Below are 17,250 nucleotides of genomic sequence, written 5' to 3' on the forward strand. Positions count from 1 at the left end.
TGTTGTAGACTATGTACAGTAATTCACAAACATAACCAAGCATCAAAATCACCAAGGAGAATAATTAAAAACAAACACTCTTGGACAGGCTATTCTCTATCAATTCTTATGTAGTATGTATGGGATACAGCCTAGAAATCTCTGTTTCAGTACCTTATCCATCCTCCCTGCAACGTATGATTTTGACTCCCTTCTCTTGTCCCATCAAAACTCTTTTTTGCTCCCTGGCCTCTCCTTAGTCTGATCTTTCTGTACATTCTTAACCAGTTATCATCCTCAGTTACAAGCCAACTAACATTTATTGAGGACTTCCATTGGTACCAGACACAGTGCTGAACCCTTAACATTTATTGTCTCATCTAATCTTTGCAACATCCAAAAGAGGTAGACGTTCTTATTTCCCATTTACAAATGAGAAATTTGGGGCTCAGAGAGGTTAGAAGATTTACTCAAGATCACATAGCTAGATAGCAATCTGCCATATCTCTATCTGCACCAATATCTGATACACAGAACCCAGGTATGCCTGATTTCAGAGCTCCAGATCATAGATGCTACATAATAATAAATATTACATCATTATGTATAGATTATGTACATACATATACAATAATCATTGCATAACTGCCCTGCCAAAGACTCCCTATTCCTTGCAGCAGGGATCATAAATGGAAATGCTTACAAGGGTCAGGCAACAAATGCTGTTTCCAGAAGATGATAGGATAAGGAGTAGGAGCTAAGCTTCATGCCTATCCAGGTATTGAGCCTTTTCAAACGATTGCCAAGTCTCTGGCTCTTTACCTTTGGGAAATCATCATCAACATGATCGAGGATCATTCATTAAAGTTCTCATCTTTACTGTTCTTTTTTAGATATTCACTTCTTAATTATTAGAATTTCTATATCATAACTCAGGCACTGACTTTGCAAACAGGAGTCAAAAGCTTACCTTTGGAGAAGGCTCACAAAACTCAGCTCAGCTTGGTTTTCTGACCACTGCCTGCATATTTACCCACATGTTTGGAGCCCTTGAGGGTCTAATGACCCTACCTGAGATCCTGGATCAATTCATTAGAGTAAAATGACTGAGAATAGGACTCAAACATCAGGAAGGGAAAGTCACATTTACCACTTAGCAAACATGTGACCTTTCTTAAGTTACTTAATATTTCTAAATTTTAGTTTCCTCATCTGTGAAACAGGGCTAACAACTCTCACCACCCCACAGCTTCACTGTAAGGATTCAATGAGACAGTGTAGAGGCAAGCATGCAGAACAGTGCCTGGCTCATAGTAAGTGCTCAGTAAGTGGTAGCTATTGGAATGAACTGATGACCATGGTGGTGGTTAATAGTTAAAATGGATGCATTACACAGACTAGAATGTAACAATTTAAGATTTCCCCCCAAGCCTTCTGCCTGCAGCAGATAGGGAGTTAGGATGCAGGAAAGGGATATTCTTTCAAGGTCATGCTGAATGGTGGTAACTCAGGAAGGACAGAGAGGAGTAGGGAGAAAAAGATGTATATAGGGGTCCCTCCCTTTTTCCACATCCCCCAGATCTTTTCCACCAACTGTGCCACCCACAGCAGATTGAACAGCCTTCCTTGTATCCTTCTAGCTGAGCCTTTTAAGTGGTTTGATTACTTTCTTTTACACAGTGATAATTAATTTTACTGATTATACCAGGATACTAGTATTTGGATAAGAGGAGGACGCCCTGCCCCAACATTCTTTAGAGATGACATTGGTTATCCAGAACCAAATTATTAGCTAACAAGAATTTCCTTGTTGCATTGGTCAGTTTCATTCAAAGTTTCTCAGAGTATGACCCACTACACCCTAGCCATTCATGAACCTCTTTGGGAAAAAGTTTCTATAGTTACATAAGTTTGGGAAATGTATGCTATGGTCCCTCTTGAAGATTTAGAATGTATATTAGCATAATAGAAATTCTGAGAAATCCTACAGAAAGTCACCAGTTTTGGGTTAAGATAGTATTTCCTGAACAAATTTCATCATGAGACCCTTCTTTCTTATATCTGCTAATTAAACTCCTGCTTGGTTTACGTTGGAGCTCTGAAAACTGAGAAAGAGCACTGGAGAGACAAGGAGACAGAGAAACGGAGACACAGGGAAAGAGGAAGGGAGAGAGGATAACAAACTAGACTCATTCATTTGCTCAGTGGGTATTTTCAGGATGCTGGGGTACCAGAGATAAAGTATAGACCAAGAATTTAGGTCCCCCCCTTCTGGTGGGTTTGAAGCTGTGATTCCATCACTTCATTCTCCCTTTATTTCACTAACAGAGAGAATAGAGGAGGATGGAGACCCCTCTTTTCTGGTATCAGCTCAAGCATCACATCCTGGGACAGGATATCCCCTGACCACCCACCTAATGTAGCTCTGCCCCAGCCACTCTCTGTTCCATGAAGCCTTTCTCCTATCTTCATAGGTCCTATTATTTTCAGAAATCACCATGCTTATTTTATTTGGTTATCTTCATGAGTACAAGGAACCTCTTTGTCTTATTCATTCAGTCTTGCCCTGAACTTAGAACAGTGCCTGACACATACGGTGCTCAACATAGATTGGACAGGTGGGTGAATTTGTAACTGAACAAACAGTTGAAAAACAACAACCAAAAGCAACGACAACAAATGAGCTCTTTTGCAGCTAAATTGATAAACCTGCTCTCATTCACTGGGAAATGCAAAAAGATCAGTAAAGGAAGCTGTCCAATCAATTCTTTATTGTCCCTAATTCTGTATTATTGCTCCTGCTTCTCTCATCTTGCAAGTACAGGACAAAAGTCGTTTGCCTGGCACCCAGTGACTCATCTCCATTATAAATATAATACTGCCCTTCAGTACTTAAGGCCATTATCTATTGAAATGAATTGGATTAAAATAAGTGAAATCAGAGGGCTCAGAAGCCTGGGGGACCCCAGACCTGGCCTAGAATTCTAGCTGTGGATAGATAAGAAAGAGGCAGGTGGGGACACTCAGGGAGAGTCTTTGAATTTGGAGATTAAAAAGTGAATTCTTGGTGGGTTCCTGTACAGACTAGAAAAAAAAAATCCCCGTGTACAGCCCCATTATTATCACTTCACCTGTTACTAGTTTCTCAGTGTTCTGTATGTCATGGGCATGATACCAAATACTTTATATGCTTTATTTCATTTAACCTCATAACAACTTAGAAATTGAAACTCTGATGAGTTTTCAGATGAGGCACCTGAGGCCCAAAGAATTTAAGTTGCTTCCTATGGCTATACAACATATAAGTGGCAAAGAACTGATTCCTGGTCTAGTGCATTTGGAATAGCCTGTTTATAATGAATGAAAATTATTCTGACATTAAAATTCATAAATAACACTATTTCAAAATTGATTATTGGTTAAACAAGTATTTATGAAATCCCTGCAGTGTGTCAGGCATTAGTCTAGATCTAGATATGCAGGGAAAAAAGCAGACGAAAGCCTCTGCCCTTCACAGAGCTTGGCTTCTAGTGGGAAGAGACAGGCAATAAAGACAAGAACAAGAGAAAATAAAATATATGTTGGATGGCAGCAAGTGCTCAGGGGAAAAATAGAGAATGAGGAGTACTAGGGGTACTGTTTTATTCAGGACAACCAGGCGAGAGTTCACTGATAGAGTGACTGGGCAGAGCCTGGAGGAAGCTGGAGACTGACTCATACAGAATACTGGGGCAGGAGGATTTCAAAAGATAGGAAACCTCAGCTCCAAAGGCCCTGAGGTGGAAGTGTGTTAAGAATTTTTAAAGAACAAAAAAAAAAAAAAAAAGAATTTTTAAAGAACAACAAAGAGCTGTGGCTGGAGCTGAGTAAAGAACAGTGAAAGTGAAGGTCAGAGGCAGTGAAGGTCCAACTTACGTAGGGCCTTTGAGGCGATAGTGAAGATTTTGTCATTTATTTTGACTGAGATGGGCAAACACTAGGAGGATTTTGAGCAGAGGAGTGATCATAACTGATTTCCATTTTAAAGGATTATTCTGGCTTCTGAGGGTTTGCAGGACACAAGGAAAATGCAGAAAAACACATTAGAAGGCTATAGTAATAAGTCAACGGAGAGAGACGATGGTGACTTGAACCAGAGTGGGGTCGGTGGAGCAGTCAGAAGTGACTATGCCTGTACTTTGAAGATATAACCAACAGATTTGCTGGAGCTACAGATTTTTCTAGAACAATTGAAAGGATGGAGTTGCAAATTGCTGACATGAGGAAGACTTTAGGAGCAACCAGTTTGGATTTTGGGTAGAAAAGATTAAAAGTTGAGGGTTAAACATATTAAGTTGGAGTGCCTATTAAACATCACTGGTGTGATCAATGTAGACCAGGATTTCTCAACCTCAGCATTACTGACATTTTGACCTGGATCATTCTTCATTGCTGAAGATTGTCCTGTTGATTGTAGGAAGTTTAGCAGCATCCATGGCCTTTATTCAAAGATGTCAGTCATGACCCCCAACCACAGTCATGACTACCAAAAGTGTCTCTAGGCATTGCCAAATGTATCCAGGGGATGAGAGAGGAAGCAAGATAGCCCCCATTGAGAACCACTGCTGTAGATAGAGAAAAGGAGAGGTTTGCAGACTGAGGCCTGGGTGTGATAAAATTTAGAGACAAGAGGAAGAAAAGCAGCAAAGGGGACTGAGGAGGCATGGCCAGTGAGGTAGTAGGAGGACTGGAAGAAGGAATCTGCGCTTCACTTGCTGTTTGAATAATTCTAAGTAGATATCTTGATCATAAACGTCTGGAAACAAGTCTATCAAAATACATAGAATTTAATGGTAAATAGATTATGGTTGGTCCTAACCACCCAGCTCTGCAAAAAAAAAAAAAAAAAAAAAAAAAAAGTGGTGTTGTTGTTGTTGTTTATAAGATTAGTTATGACTAAATTTGTGCTAGCCTACAAATTCAACCGCTTGGCTTCCTAAAATTCCTTTTAAATGACTGTTACTTCCAGGAGCTTATTCATAACAGCAGCTCACATGTATTTGGCCAAGCCCTATCATGTGTTTGCCTTTCCAGTGCTTTGCCTGAATTATATAATTTATTTTTTTGTAATAAGCCCATGTGGCAGGTGTTTTGCTTCTCTCCAAACTACAGATGAGGAGACTAAGGCTCAGAGAGGTTATGTCTCTTGCTCACAGTCACACAGCCCCTCAGACAAAGAGCCAAGATTCACACCAGTCCATATGACTGTAAAGCCCAAATTTCTAACCACAGCATCTTCAGATTTTCTCAGAAGCTGCACCTGACTTTGTTTTTGCCGCTTGACTTTCCAAGCACTAGGCCTAAATGAGGTGGAAACCATTAAAAGCAAAGCTGAGAGGCACTGTGAATCTGAGGAGTTCCACATGGATTTCATTGTATGCCTTGCACAACATCTCTAAACAAGGAAGGGAAGATGCAGGAAGGAAGGAATCAGGCATCCTTATGGGACCAAAAAAACAAACAAACAAACAAAAAGTCTCCACTGTGAAAAGATAACTAACACTTGTAAGAACTTTAGAAGCACTAAAAGGTTTTTACAACCATTACCCACTCAGGGAGTTAAAGAAGGCAACTTTAATACTGTCCAATCCATAGCAAACAAGAAAACTTAGTCTAGAACTGAATGAATGATGGGCCCTCACATTGGGCATTGCAGGTACGCTTGGTTGAGCACTCTCCTGTAAGTTTATGTCTCCCTAGTACTGAGACAAGGAGAGTACACAGACCTTCCAGGTAGAAGTGTGTGATAGGAATGTCTGTCCGCTTACTTTACCTGGGCAAAGGACATAAAACTGATTTTTATTAGGAATGTGTACAGGTTGAATTGAAGCAAATTATAGTTAATTCTGGCTCTTATCAATTGCTGAGCCCTCAAATTTATTATTTCAGAGTGAAACCAGAGCCAGATGTAACATTTTAGTTACATCTGGGTGCAAGACACTTGGCCTTGCAGTTATCTTATTCACTACACTTTATTTTTTAAGATTTTATATATTTATTCATGAGAGACACACAGAGAGAGGCAGAGACACAGGCAGAAGGATAAGCAGGCTCCCCATGGGGACCCCAATCAGGGAATTGATCCTGAGCCAAAGGCAGTTGCTCAACCACTGAGCCACCCAAGCATGCCTTATTCTCTAGACTTAAGTAGGTACAGTGCCTTGGCCCATGTAGTGTTCAAGAGCCTAGGAAACTATCAAAATCTCAAAAGGAAATGGAGTAACTCTTAAATAAAGATAACAGCAAAATCAAAAATAATATCAAATTAAATGTCTTTTAAATTTAACCTATATCCACTAGTCGAATGCAATTCAACTTTTATCCACTTTTTTATACATTTTTTTTACAAGATGATTTGGAGTACTTTTAGCATGTTTAACATTGTGTGATTGGGAATCTCAGAGTAAAAGTAGCTAGGCCCTGTGGAGGACTGTGGTGGCCAGTGCAAGGGGAGCCAGATTTGGCTAGGCATATGGGTGGTATTTTCACTCTACTGAGATGGTGTCAGTATACCGTGATCTGCTTGAGCAGTGGTAATAGTTCTCTACAACTCAGATTTGTCATTTTTGAAGGACAGTTCTCTGGCTCTACATTGGGCCAATGCCATACCTGTGGCTTCAAGAGCAATTGCCCCAGTGATTTCAGACTCAGTTCAGAATGGACGTTTGGCCAGCTGGCCCATTCACCATTTCCCTTTGAGACTCCTGGCATTCATGACCACTCCCAGTAGTTTCTCATAAATGTTAAACAGAGGGGAAAATAAAGAACAAATCTACAAGCCAGTCCCAGGGGAAGAGACAAGCATGGCTCGCAACAGTGTCCTCAGGGATCCTTCTCTGTGGGATGATGGGAACCTAGCCCATGAAAGCAAAACCAACAACAATTCCCATAATCCCCTCTGTCAAAGGCAACTGGGAGGTCTCACAGGATGGGGCTGGCTGCATGGAGGGCAGCCAAACCTCTGAATGGCTATGCCTGAACCCTTCAAGTACTGCCTCTGAGTGCCCAGCGCAGCTTGGGTGCCTACTCAGTCAGAGCCACAAATGCTAGGATCACTTGAATGCTGCTGAGGTTGGCTTCATGGTCATTGCTTTCCATGTGGGAGGCTTGATCGGGGCACCTTTGATGTGGTAAGGGCTTCCCCTGGGAGCACTTGACCGCAAGTGGGTTGAGAGACCTTGGCTGCCTGCCTTGGTCTTGGGAGGTGTTGACACTCTTGCTCATTAGGGGACCCAGACCGTGCTTTTGGCAGCCTTAGCCGGCACAATCAGGCCACAATCCAGTTCTCATACTGTGGAGAGACTGGCAAACAGGGAGGCTGTTTTCTGAGGACATATGAGCTGGAAACTATTTTTCTAAGGCAGCAAGGTCAATAGGCAGGTGTTTATTGAGTGATTGCAATAGACTTTTTATTTGTTTATTTATTAAAGATTTTATTTATTTATTCATGAGACACACACATACACACAGAGAGAGGCAGAGACACAGGCAGAGGGAGAAGCAGGCTCTATGCAGGGAGCCTGATGTAGGATTCGATCCTGGGACTCCAGGATCATGCCCTGGGCTGAAGGCAGGTGCTAAACCGCTGAGCTACTCAGGGATCCCCCTGCAATAGACTTTTTTAAGAGTATGAAGGGACTATAACATATGTCTGGGTTCTCCAGGATGTACCATTCTACCTGACGACTCCAGACCAAACTATTGAACATTCAGTAGAACCACAATGACGAGTGCCAAACAAAGGCACTATATCAGTTGGCTATTGCTATGTAACAAACCGTCTAAAACTCAATGGTTTAAAACTATAGTCATTTATTTCCTTCATTCATCTGCAAATTGGTAGGGGTTGGCTGATTCATGCCAGGCTCATCTGGGTGGCTCTGCTTCAATATGTGGGTCTGGTTGGTCTTGGCTCCTCACTGTGTGTTGGCCTCAGGCCTGTTCCTGCATCTTGGATGCAGGTTGGAGCGATAACAGCTACCTGAAAGAAGCTCTGCTTCTGAGGATGACAGAGGCAACAGAGGGTAAGCCCAGCCACACAAGCACATTCTAAGCCTCTGTTCCCATCACATCTGCTAATACCCCATTGGCCCACCCTCTTCCTGGTACTTTCAACCTCCCTTTTCTGATTTATTTTCCTCTATAGCAATGTGTGATAAATGTAGGAGGTATGAAAGACCTGATGATGAAGTGGATGAGGGAGGAAGAGGAGAAAACAAGAGTGAAGTCTGGGTGGCTGGCAGTTCCTGTGGCAAAGCTGGAGAAGCCTTAGAGGAACAGATGTGAGGGGAGAAAGCTAAAGCTGAGGTTTGGATACATTTGATTTCAGATTCCTGGAGAGGAGACATTCCAGTGGAAATGTCAAGAAGGCGAACCAGAGCCTTCATCTCTCTGCCTCACAGACAACCCAATTTCTACAAAGCAAATGCCTCATTTATGTAGATAAGAGGTAGTTTAGCTTTTCTGGTACATTAAAGGCCCCGAATCACATCCTATCAATTAGTTTGCATGAGACACACTGCGATGGCACAATTGATTCACTTGGCATAGAATATCATGCAGTCTGCCTGAAAAGCAGGCCAGAAGATTTTAATGCAGTTGTCTCCAGGCAATTATTAACTTTCCCTCTTAGCAACGGGACCAAGGCACTTTCATTCCCTGAAATGACAATTCTCCCTTGTTAAAGCTCACAGTTAATTTTAAGAACCACACCAATTTAACACCCAGCTCACACGAGCCATATACCTTGAATAAATGCAAATCCTGTCTCTGTGGCATGAATTATGGCCTTATGCTGAGCATTGCCATGGCAACTAATGACATCATCCCCCAAGACCAACCTGCACAAAATCCAATTCTCCAAGGGTCCTTATTTGCCTAAAGTGTATGTGTTGTCTTGGCTTATTCACATATGCATTTGTAAATATCACTCTGTTGTCAAAGGTTTGCAGTGGATGTTTACTGTCATTTTGGGAGGTATATTCCCTTTGTGGCAAATGTTTTTTTGTTCATGGGGGGTGGGGGTGGGTGGAGGAAATTCTAATGAAAATTACTGTGTGTATTTGATTAGCAACATTTGTTGATAACATATGGTCTGAGGAGGCTTCCGCAAATAAGAAGCTTTAAATAGTAAACAGAGATGTGACTGCGATGAAGCAGATGCTCTCCAAACACACAGTAGAAGGTTGCTTTGCGGTGGATTTCTCCTTCCCTCCACCCAAGCATATTCCTCTCCCTTATTTTTTCCCCCTGATCAAAGTGCTCACTTTCAAAGCAGTCGCACTATGGAATAGGTTTGGAGAAATAATGTGCTGTGACTTTAAAAATCATCTCAACCCCCAAAAATATGAATTATCTGCTACTCATGTTTATTATTTGATATTAATAATGATGTAGTGTGACTAAGTGAGTCAGCCAGCTCAAGTGGATCTGGAAGCAGCATTTGGGCACCACGTGTCTGAAATGCTATGATACACAATCCCCAATTTTCCAATACACCGAGAGTGCTGCAGAGAGCTCCATGAAGAATTTAGAGCAGCAAATCAAATCACCATGGGCTGAGCTGTCCTTGTAAGTGCATGTTTACAGTTTATCTTCGTGGATATGCTCCAGTGAGCATGCTTCCTTCTGATCTGCTAATGAAAATGAAAGTATTCCCATTAGATTGAACCAGCAGTTCCACTGTGTCTATCAGGGGTCAGCATGCTTTCTCTATAACGGACCAGAAAGTAAATAATTTAGGCTTGTTGGCCAGATGGTCTCTTGTCATAACTACTCAACTCTGCCTTTGAAGTGCAAGAGCAGCATAGTCAGTATGCAAAGGGGTGAACATTAGCTGTGTCCTAATAAAACTTTATTGATGGGCATTAAAATTTGAATTTTACGTAGTTTTCATCTGTCACAAAATATCCTTCTTTTGATTATTTTCAGTCATTTAAAAAAGTAAAAGCCATTCTTAGCTCATCAGCTGTACGTAAGCACAATATTTGGCCAGACTTGGCCCATGGGACATAGTTTACCAACCCCTGGTCTATAATCCTAAAATGAAAGACATATTTTGTTGGTGTTTTCCATGTGCTGAGTATTGAATTGAACAGTGTGTATACAATAACATATCTCCTACTTATTCTTCCATTAATCCTCTAGGGTCAGTATTATTCTTATCCTCAATTAAAGATGTGAAAATCAAGGCTCAAACTCACTCTAATAAGTGTTATCATTTCTGCATATGATATCTCTGCTGGTAAAATACAATATTCCTAAGTACTGTTATCTCAGTCACCTTTGGATCTTCGGCAGCTCCTAACACAAATGGCTTGCACATGGTAGACATTCAGGAAGTACTTTCTAATGAAGAAAGAAATGAAGGGCTGATTAGAGATCTGATCCCTAACGCAGTAGAAAGCTGATCTTCACCCAGTGCCACCTAGGGCATTGTAGGTTAGTCAGCTGGACTGTTCCTATATTCATTTCCCACCCTCTAGTAAACATACTTGGTTTGGAATGGACTCTCGTTTCTCAGTATATGTTCCTTTATATTTGGAGGTGCCACTCTGAGTGATTGCATGTTTGTCTGTTGTCTATGTTTGTATCCTGATGGCTGAAAAGACCAGAAGTGATAATAGTAATTCATTTTATAACTTGGCAGCATTTTCCAGCATTATACCATTGGCATTCACATTGCTTTCAGACCTTGGCCTCATAAGTTAACCATCCATGACCTTGAAGGACCTATGCCTTGCTCCTCGGGGTGCTGTCCTACCTACTACGTATGCTGGGTCTCCACTGCATGCTGCCAGCCTCATAGTGCACTGCAGAGAATTGATGTGCTCCTAAAAATCACCCCATGTCCAAGGAGCTAAAGGTCTCAGTTTTGCTTAAAGGAGGTGATCATACCCTTGGTGGTCTCAAATGTCACATCTCTCCATAATCCCCTGAATTTAGTGACATGATTATTCTGAATTTGCCACTTATTCCTAGTCATTAAATAACTATTTGTTGTGTGCCAGGCCCCGTATGTGGTGCAGGAGATTGAAAAAGAAGTTATGCTGTGCTCCCTGCCCCCAAGGTGTTCATCATCTAGAGAAAGAGCCAGATACACACACAGATAATTTTTGGGCTACACTATGATACTCTGTTAAGAGTTATTGAGAGGCAGTGAAGCTCCATGATTTCATGCATGGTTTCTGGGGTCAGAAATTCTGAGTTTAAAGTATGGCTCTGTGGTAGCCTAAAGCCTTGGTCCAGCAACTTAACCTCCCAAGTCCTAGTTTTTCCATTTATAAAGTGCGGATAGTAACAGAATATACTTCATAGAGCAGTCAGAAGGATTAAGTGAGATAATCCATGAAAAGCACTCAGCCTGAGTCCTGGCAAACTTTAGGCACTTGCTAATTGGTGGCTATTTTTAGCTTTTCTGAGAGCTAGCTATACAGTGTGCTTATAGTGACAGATAGGATGGGGTCACCAAAGAGGGAGACCTCACCTACTACTTTATCTACCTATGTTCAGAGAAAAGTTAGGTAACCTCAACTGCTGCTTGTGATAAATATCAACCTCTGGTCTTTTCAAACCAAACTGCAGTTGTATTTCAGTTCTGGAAAACTTTTAAGAAGAGGTATTCATCTTAATAACCATAGTCAATGCACAGCAAAGCAAAAGAAATGAGCAGAGAAGAATGCAACATTGAGAAATAGATTCATATAATGATGTGTGGCCCCACCAAAAGACCAAGGCTTTTGATGGTTCCACCACTGGCTAATTTGTCTATAGGGTAGGTAGCCCTCTGTGAAGTATATTGAACATGTGAAATAAATCTAAACTGAGAAGCTCTAGTGGCCCAGGGTCCCATCAATCCTGAGACAGAAATCTCCCTTTGAGTTTACAAGGGTAACTGATTTAACTGGATCAAGACACAGAGCAGTGAGTTGATGGAACGTGAAAGGGAGGCAATATGGTGCCATGGTTGAGTTTAGGTTGTGGAGTCAGACAGCCATTTGCTTCCTGTGTGTGATCCTGGACACATTATAGCCTGTGTGAATCTGAGTTTCCTGTTTGTAACTGTGAGAGTATTCATTATAAGCATTTCACGTGATGGCCAAGAAGACTTAAAAAAATAGAATGCATGTATGTCTGAGTAACACTTTTAAGAGAGGAATTTGTGCCTAGCACATAGTAATCTGAATAAATATTAGCTATTTGTTGTAAAGATAGCCAGGTCTCTCTGTGGCTGGAAAAAGATGAAGAGTGAACGTTTCTATGAGGAAGTTTTCAAAGGGGAAAAGGACAAGAAATGGTGCTTATAATTAAATCTCCCTAGGTCTTCTACTAATAGGAAGCATCTACAAAAAGAAGTTGGGAGCGGTTTTTCACAAAGTTCAAGGACTAGGGCACCCTGGGTGGCTTAACGGTTTAGCGCTCCCTTCAGCCCAGGGCATGATCCTGGAGACCGGGGATCGAGTCCCATTTCGGGCTCCCTGCATGTTCCCTGCTTCTCCCTCTGCCTGTGTGTTTGCCTCCTCTCTGTGTGTCTCTCATGAATAAATAAATAAAATCTTAAAAAAAAAAAAAAAGTCCAAGGACTATAGTGAAGGGTGAAGGTTCATATCAACACCAGTGACAGCCAATTTCTACTGCATGGCCTATCTTCAGTCCCAGCTAAACAGACTGGGTGTCATTGAACTCAGAACCTTATTCATGGCCTTATGACTCATGCAACCACACAGGCGCACACTCAGACCTATGTTTGGTTTAATGCTCTGCATTGCCATGTTGGAATTCTTAATTATTTTAACTTCAAAACTGTTTGTTAGGTAAAGTTCGATAGAACAATGGAGCATGCATTTGAACAGAAGAACCACTCTGAGAAAGGGAAAGACTTTATATGTTAGTACTTTTAGTGACACTTTCTCCTGCTCTTTGAAGAAGGAGCCCCACATTTTCATTTTGCACAATCCTTTAAAATGACATAGCCCATCCTGATTAGACTGGAGCCTTTTTTCTTTTTGCCTGCTTCACCGGGCCAGGCTGCCATTTTGGAATCTGATGGATAAATTGGGATTCAGCAGTGACCTAAAAACTTGAGGTGAGCCAAGGGTCATGGTGGGAAGCCAAAAGCACAGCTGCAGGTCTGGGGGAAAGGAAAAACCATTGAGTGTCCAAATAAACTGGGTTGTCAGGACAGCTTCCAGCGGCTTGAATTCCATCCAGCTGACAGGGTAGAGGCCTCACTCTGCCCCACAGTCTGAGTCATTTTGAATGCGATAAGCTGAGCATCCTTGGTAGCAGCAGGGGTCCAAGCAGACTGTATTAGTGCCTGGTGAGCAGGCCAGAAAAACTCTACAAACCAGTCCCAACAACAGTATCTATAGGGATACAGTATGGGTGACCCCTTGGGCACTGAGAACAAGGCTTTTTTGTGGCTTGGTGTTAATGAATCTCATTCCAGAGCTCTTCTGATTTCCAGAAGGAATCTTCCTCATCTCCATGACTAATCATGATAAATGCCCAAAGAGATTATTAGCATAATTAGTCACAAAGAATCAATCAATGATCTTTTTTTTTTTTGCCAGTATTGCTAATTATTAATAATGCTTGTTATCGACAATCATGACAGTATTAGCAGGGAGAGCCGTAATGTGGGATATTAAAGGATTTGGGTTCTAGTCAGTTTGGTCAAAATTTACTGGAATAAAATGGGCAAGATCTTGAGTTTCTTCTCAGTTTTCTCATCTGTGAAATGGGAATGATAAGAACTATTTTACTACTTACACTGTATAGTAGAAGAGACAATGTAGTAGATTCCTAATATGTGTTGAATGGAACGCAAAACAGAAGAGACCATCACTATTACGAGAATATATCTTACATGTCTTGGACAGCCCTGGTGGCTCAGTGGTTTAGCGCCGCCTACCACCGGGGACGTGATCCTGGAGGCCCAGGATCGAGTCCCATATCAGACTCCCTGCATGGAGCCTGCTTCTCCCTCTGTCTCTCTCCTCTCTCTGTGTATTCTCATGAATAAATAAATAAAATCTAAAAAAAAAACCCCCCAAAAAATATATCTTACATATCTTTGTTTCGGGGAGGGAAGGTAGCCAAAATTCGATGGGTTCTCATGATCTTTCAATGCCGCTGCTATTTACTTTTTATGTTTTTATCCTTACTTTTATTTTTATCTATTTTATTATTTAACTACTCTAAAACAAGGCCATTTAATAGTTGAGTACACAGAGGTACAGGGACATTAATTACTTGCCCCAAATCCTACACTTCATAAGTGACTAACCAGAATTTGAACTAATTTGAATTAGAATTTGAATCAGTGTCTGATTCAAAACCTTATATCTTGTCATGTTGCCTTTTTTTTTAAATATTCTGTTTATTCATGAGAGACAGAGAGAGAGAGAGAGAGAGAGAGGCAGAGACACAGGTAGAGGGAGAAGCAGGCTCCATGCAGGTAGCCTGACGTGGGACTCGATCCCAGGTCTCCAGGATCACGCCCTGGGCTGAAGGCAGCGCTAAACTGCTGAGCCACCCAGGCTGCCCCGTCATGTTGCCTTTGCTAGTAAATTGATTCCCTGTCTTAGGAGCTTTCTGTAGGAGCTGATGACCAAAATGAGGAACTTCTATTTGTACATCTGTACCATCTGTACATCGAACATTGTGCTGTTGTGTTTGGAACCTGTTGCTTCTTGTTCTGTGTCCTGTCCTCTTGCATGTCTTCTCCCTTTCTTGGCCATGACTATTGTGTTTCCTCAATGACTTTTATCCCTTGGCTCCCAATCCAGGCTCCTCCTTTCCTCCATCTTTCTGGTGCCATCTTGTCAACTTTCTCTAGATACTCCATGTCTTTGAGTTTAGTCAATAGGATTTATTTGAGTGCAACATGGAGATGAGAAGTCATTTCTATCATTCACAAAAGAAGAAATACAACCAATAAACACAGAGTGACATATCCAAGCATGCTATTAGGCAAAGAAATGCCCACAAAAACACCAAAAACAAAGTAAGCCAGATGAAAAAATGAATAGTGGCACCCATGGAGGCAAAAAACACTGGGGTTTGCAGTCATTCCCAAATGATGGGAGAATGGTTGCCCCCTTTGGGGAAAGCATTTTTGGGAATCGGTATCTCAGAACTTGAAAGTGTTCATTGATAAGCACAATTCCTACAGCATTGTAAGAGCAGCATGATGTTTATTGATGTTTTCCAAGGAAATGATCAAAAATGAAAATTAAAAAGTCATCTCCAGCCCAATCTCAAGAGTATAACAATGGTGAAAGAAATTATGATGTACCTATCAGGTATTATTATATTACAGAGTCATTGAAAATAATACTTTAAACAAATATTTTACAGTATGGACACTGGCCATCATATAAGGCAAAATGAAAAAAATAACCTCTATACAAAATTATTTCTATTCCTGTTTCCTAGTTCTGTAAAAGTATATATATTTAACATCACTTATTTATTCACCAAATATTTCTTTTTTTTTTCACCAAATATTTCTTAAGTGTCTTCTGTGTGCTAAGTACTATGCTAAGTATGCAACATAAGCAAAAAACACCCAGTTCAGAGGATTCAGCTATTGAACAATCACACAGAAATAAATAATAACAAATCCAGTGATTGCTAGGGCAGAAAATCAAACTGTATGTTCCAGAGGGTTTAACACTGGACCACATTTGGACAGGGAGACCGAAGGATGGGAAAGTGTTATTGAAGCTGAGCTCTGAAGAGGTAGCCAGGTGGGGTGAGGCATTGCCAACAGAGGAAAGTATACACGCAAAGGCCATGAGGTGGAACAGTCAGGCCCATGACACTGGAGCAAGCAAGTGGGAGACTACACCCAGGGGGTCTGGATTGCACCCTGAGTGCAATGGAATGGGTGCCAGGAAGGGTTTAGGGCAAGGGCTCAGTGCAATCCAGTGGACACTTTTGGAGGATCACACTGATTGCAGGTATGAAACACATGGTAGGGCTCTGTGATAACACATCTGAGGGACACATCAGCAGCTCATGTCAGCCCCAACCTGGCACCCCACCCAGATGCTAGATAAGCCAGGATCTGCTCTGAGGAGATCTAAGGCTCAGATTCCCACAGACCAGCGAGGAAGGGCATTTCCCACTTCTCCTCCTTCTACCTTCCACTCCTCTTTGCGCTCCATCCATTCCTCTGTTCAACTCCTCTTTGAATGCTGAAGGAAATGGGGCCACTCACCTCCCCACTACTACTGACATCGCATTTTAAAGTCAGGTATTGGCTCTGACCAAATGAAGCCCTGTCTCAAAATCTAGATTGCAGTTTCCAAGAACTAGGGATTCAAAGGAGATCAGGAAACATTAGTGGTGACCCTGAAATAGTTTATAAGTATAACAAACGCAGGGGGAAAAGTTCTCGCCAACTCGATTTCATGCTAATTCTGAGTGATTCCTTGTAGTGCTCTGTGAAGACCCGTGGCAACTTTCTGAGCATCTGTCTTGCATTTGCCTAACAAGTTAATTAACACTTTTTGTCACTCTGGCAGCTTTGGAGGGGAGGCGACGGGAGGGGGATGTGACAGCCAGTGCCGCCTCGGGTTAACCCTGCATTCCCCCTGCTTGGGAAGAAGGCAGTTGAGTTAGGCGTCGGCAAGACAGAGGGCTCCACGCTGACCTTTCTGGTTCTGTCCACAGCTGGGGCACCCAGGGTGACTTCTCGACCACCCACGCACTGCCTGCTGTGAAGGTGAAGCTGTTCACAGAGAGCACAGGAGTCCTGGCCTTGGAAGACAAGGAGCTCGGTCGGGTAAGCGCTCCCGGGCACAGGGAGCTCCAGAGAGCCGAGTCCCCGGGTCCCCAGGGCAGCACTGCCCAGTCCTGAAAGGTCCAGTTCTGAAAGGTCCACTTCGGGTTTGAGTCCTGGGCTCCACTCCCGCATTGACTGTGTGACCTTGGGCAAGTCCCTCAACCTCTCCAAGCCTCAGTTTCTCCTCTTTAAATGTGGGCTACTGATAGCACATGCTGCAGAAAATAGAGCAGGGATTCTCCACGGCTCAGACCCAGACACACTTTCGAGCAAAGACTGGCAATGCCCCCTCCTATCCTGAAATGAAATTCTTGGATAATTAACACACTGACCCACCTACAATTTAAAAATCAATGCAATGATATAGTGTGAAGGAGAAATAAAAGGGAATTGATTAATAACAAAATAATTTCAGAGGGGCCGCCTGGGTGGCTCAGCAG

At 42.1% G+C, this 17,250-nt stretch overlaps 1 protein-coding gene and 1 long non-coding RNA gene across 11 annotated transcripts in view; one reads left to right on the plus strand and one right to left on the minus strand.

The window, feature by feature from the left end:
- Positions 1–17,250, plus strand: part of CADPS (calcium dependent secretion activator) — a 459,922-nt gene that overhangs the window by 257,209 nt on the left and 185,463 nt on the right. For all 9 annotated transcript variants that reach the window (XM_072785555.1, XM_072785556.1, XM_072785557.1 and 6 more), the window contains exon 7: positions 16,699–16,810. In XM_072785555.1, the coding sequence (XP_072641656.1) occupies positions 16,699–16,810 (112 nt within the window). The remainder of the gene's footprint in view (positions 1–16,698; positions 16,811–17,250) is intronic.
- LOC140611309 (uncharacterized) lies at positions 9,370–10,367 on the minus strand. 2 transcript variants are annotated; one of them, XR_012012588.1, is made up of 2 exons: positions 10,301–10,367; positions 9,370–9,650 (listed from the first exon to the last, which is right to left on the minus strand). It is a non-coding gene; the product is annotated as an uncharacterized lncRNA (long non-coding RNA). The 2 variants fall into 2 exon arrangements; XR_012012587.1 differs by having other exon boundaries at positions 9,370–9,653.

The sequence above is a fragment of the Canis lupus genome, chromosome 19, assembly GCF_048164855.1.
Source record: "Canis lupus baileyi chromosome 19, mCanLup2.hap1, whole genome shotgun sequence".
NCBI lineage: Eukaryota > Metazoa > Chordata > Mammalia > Carnivora > Canidae > Canis > Canis lupus.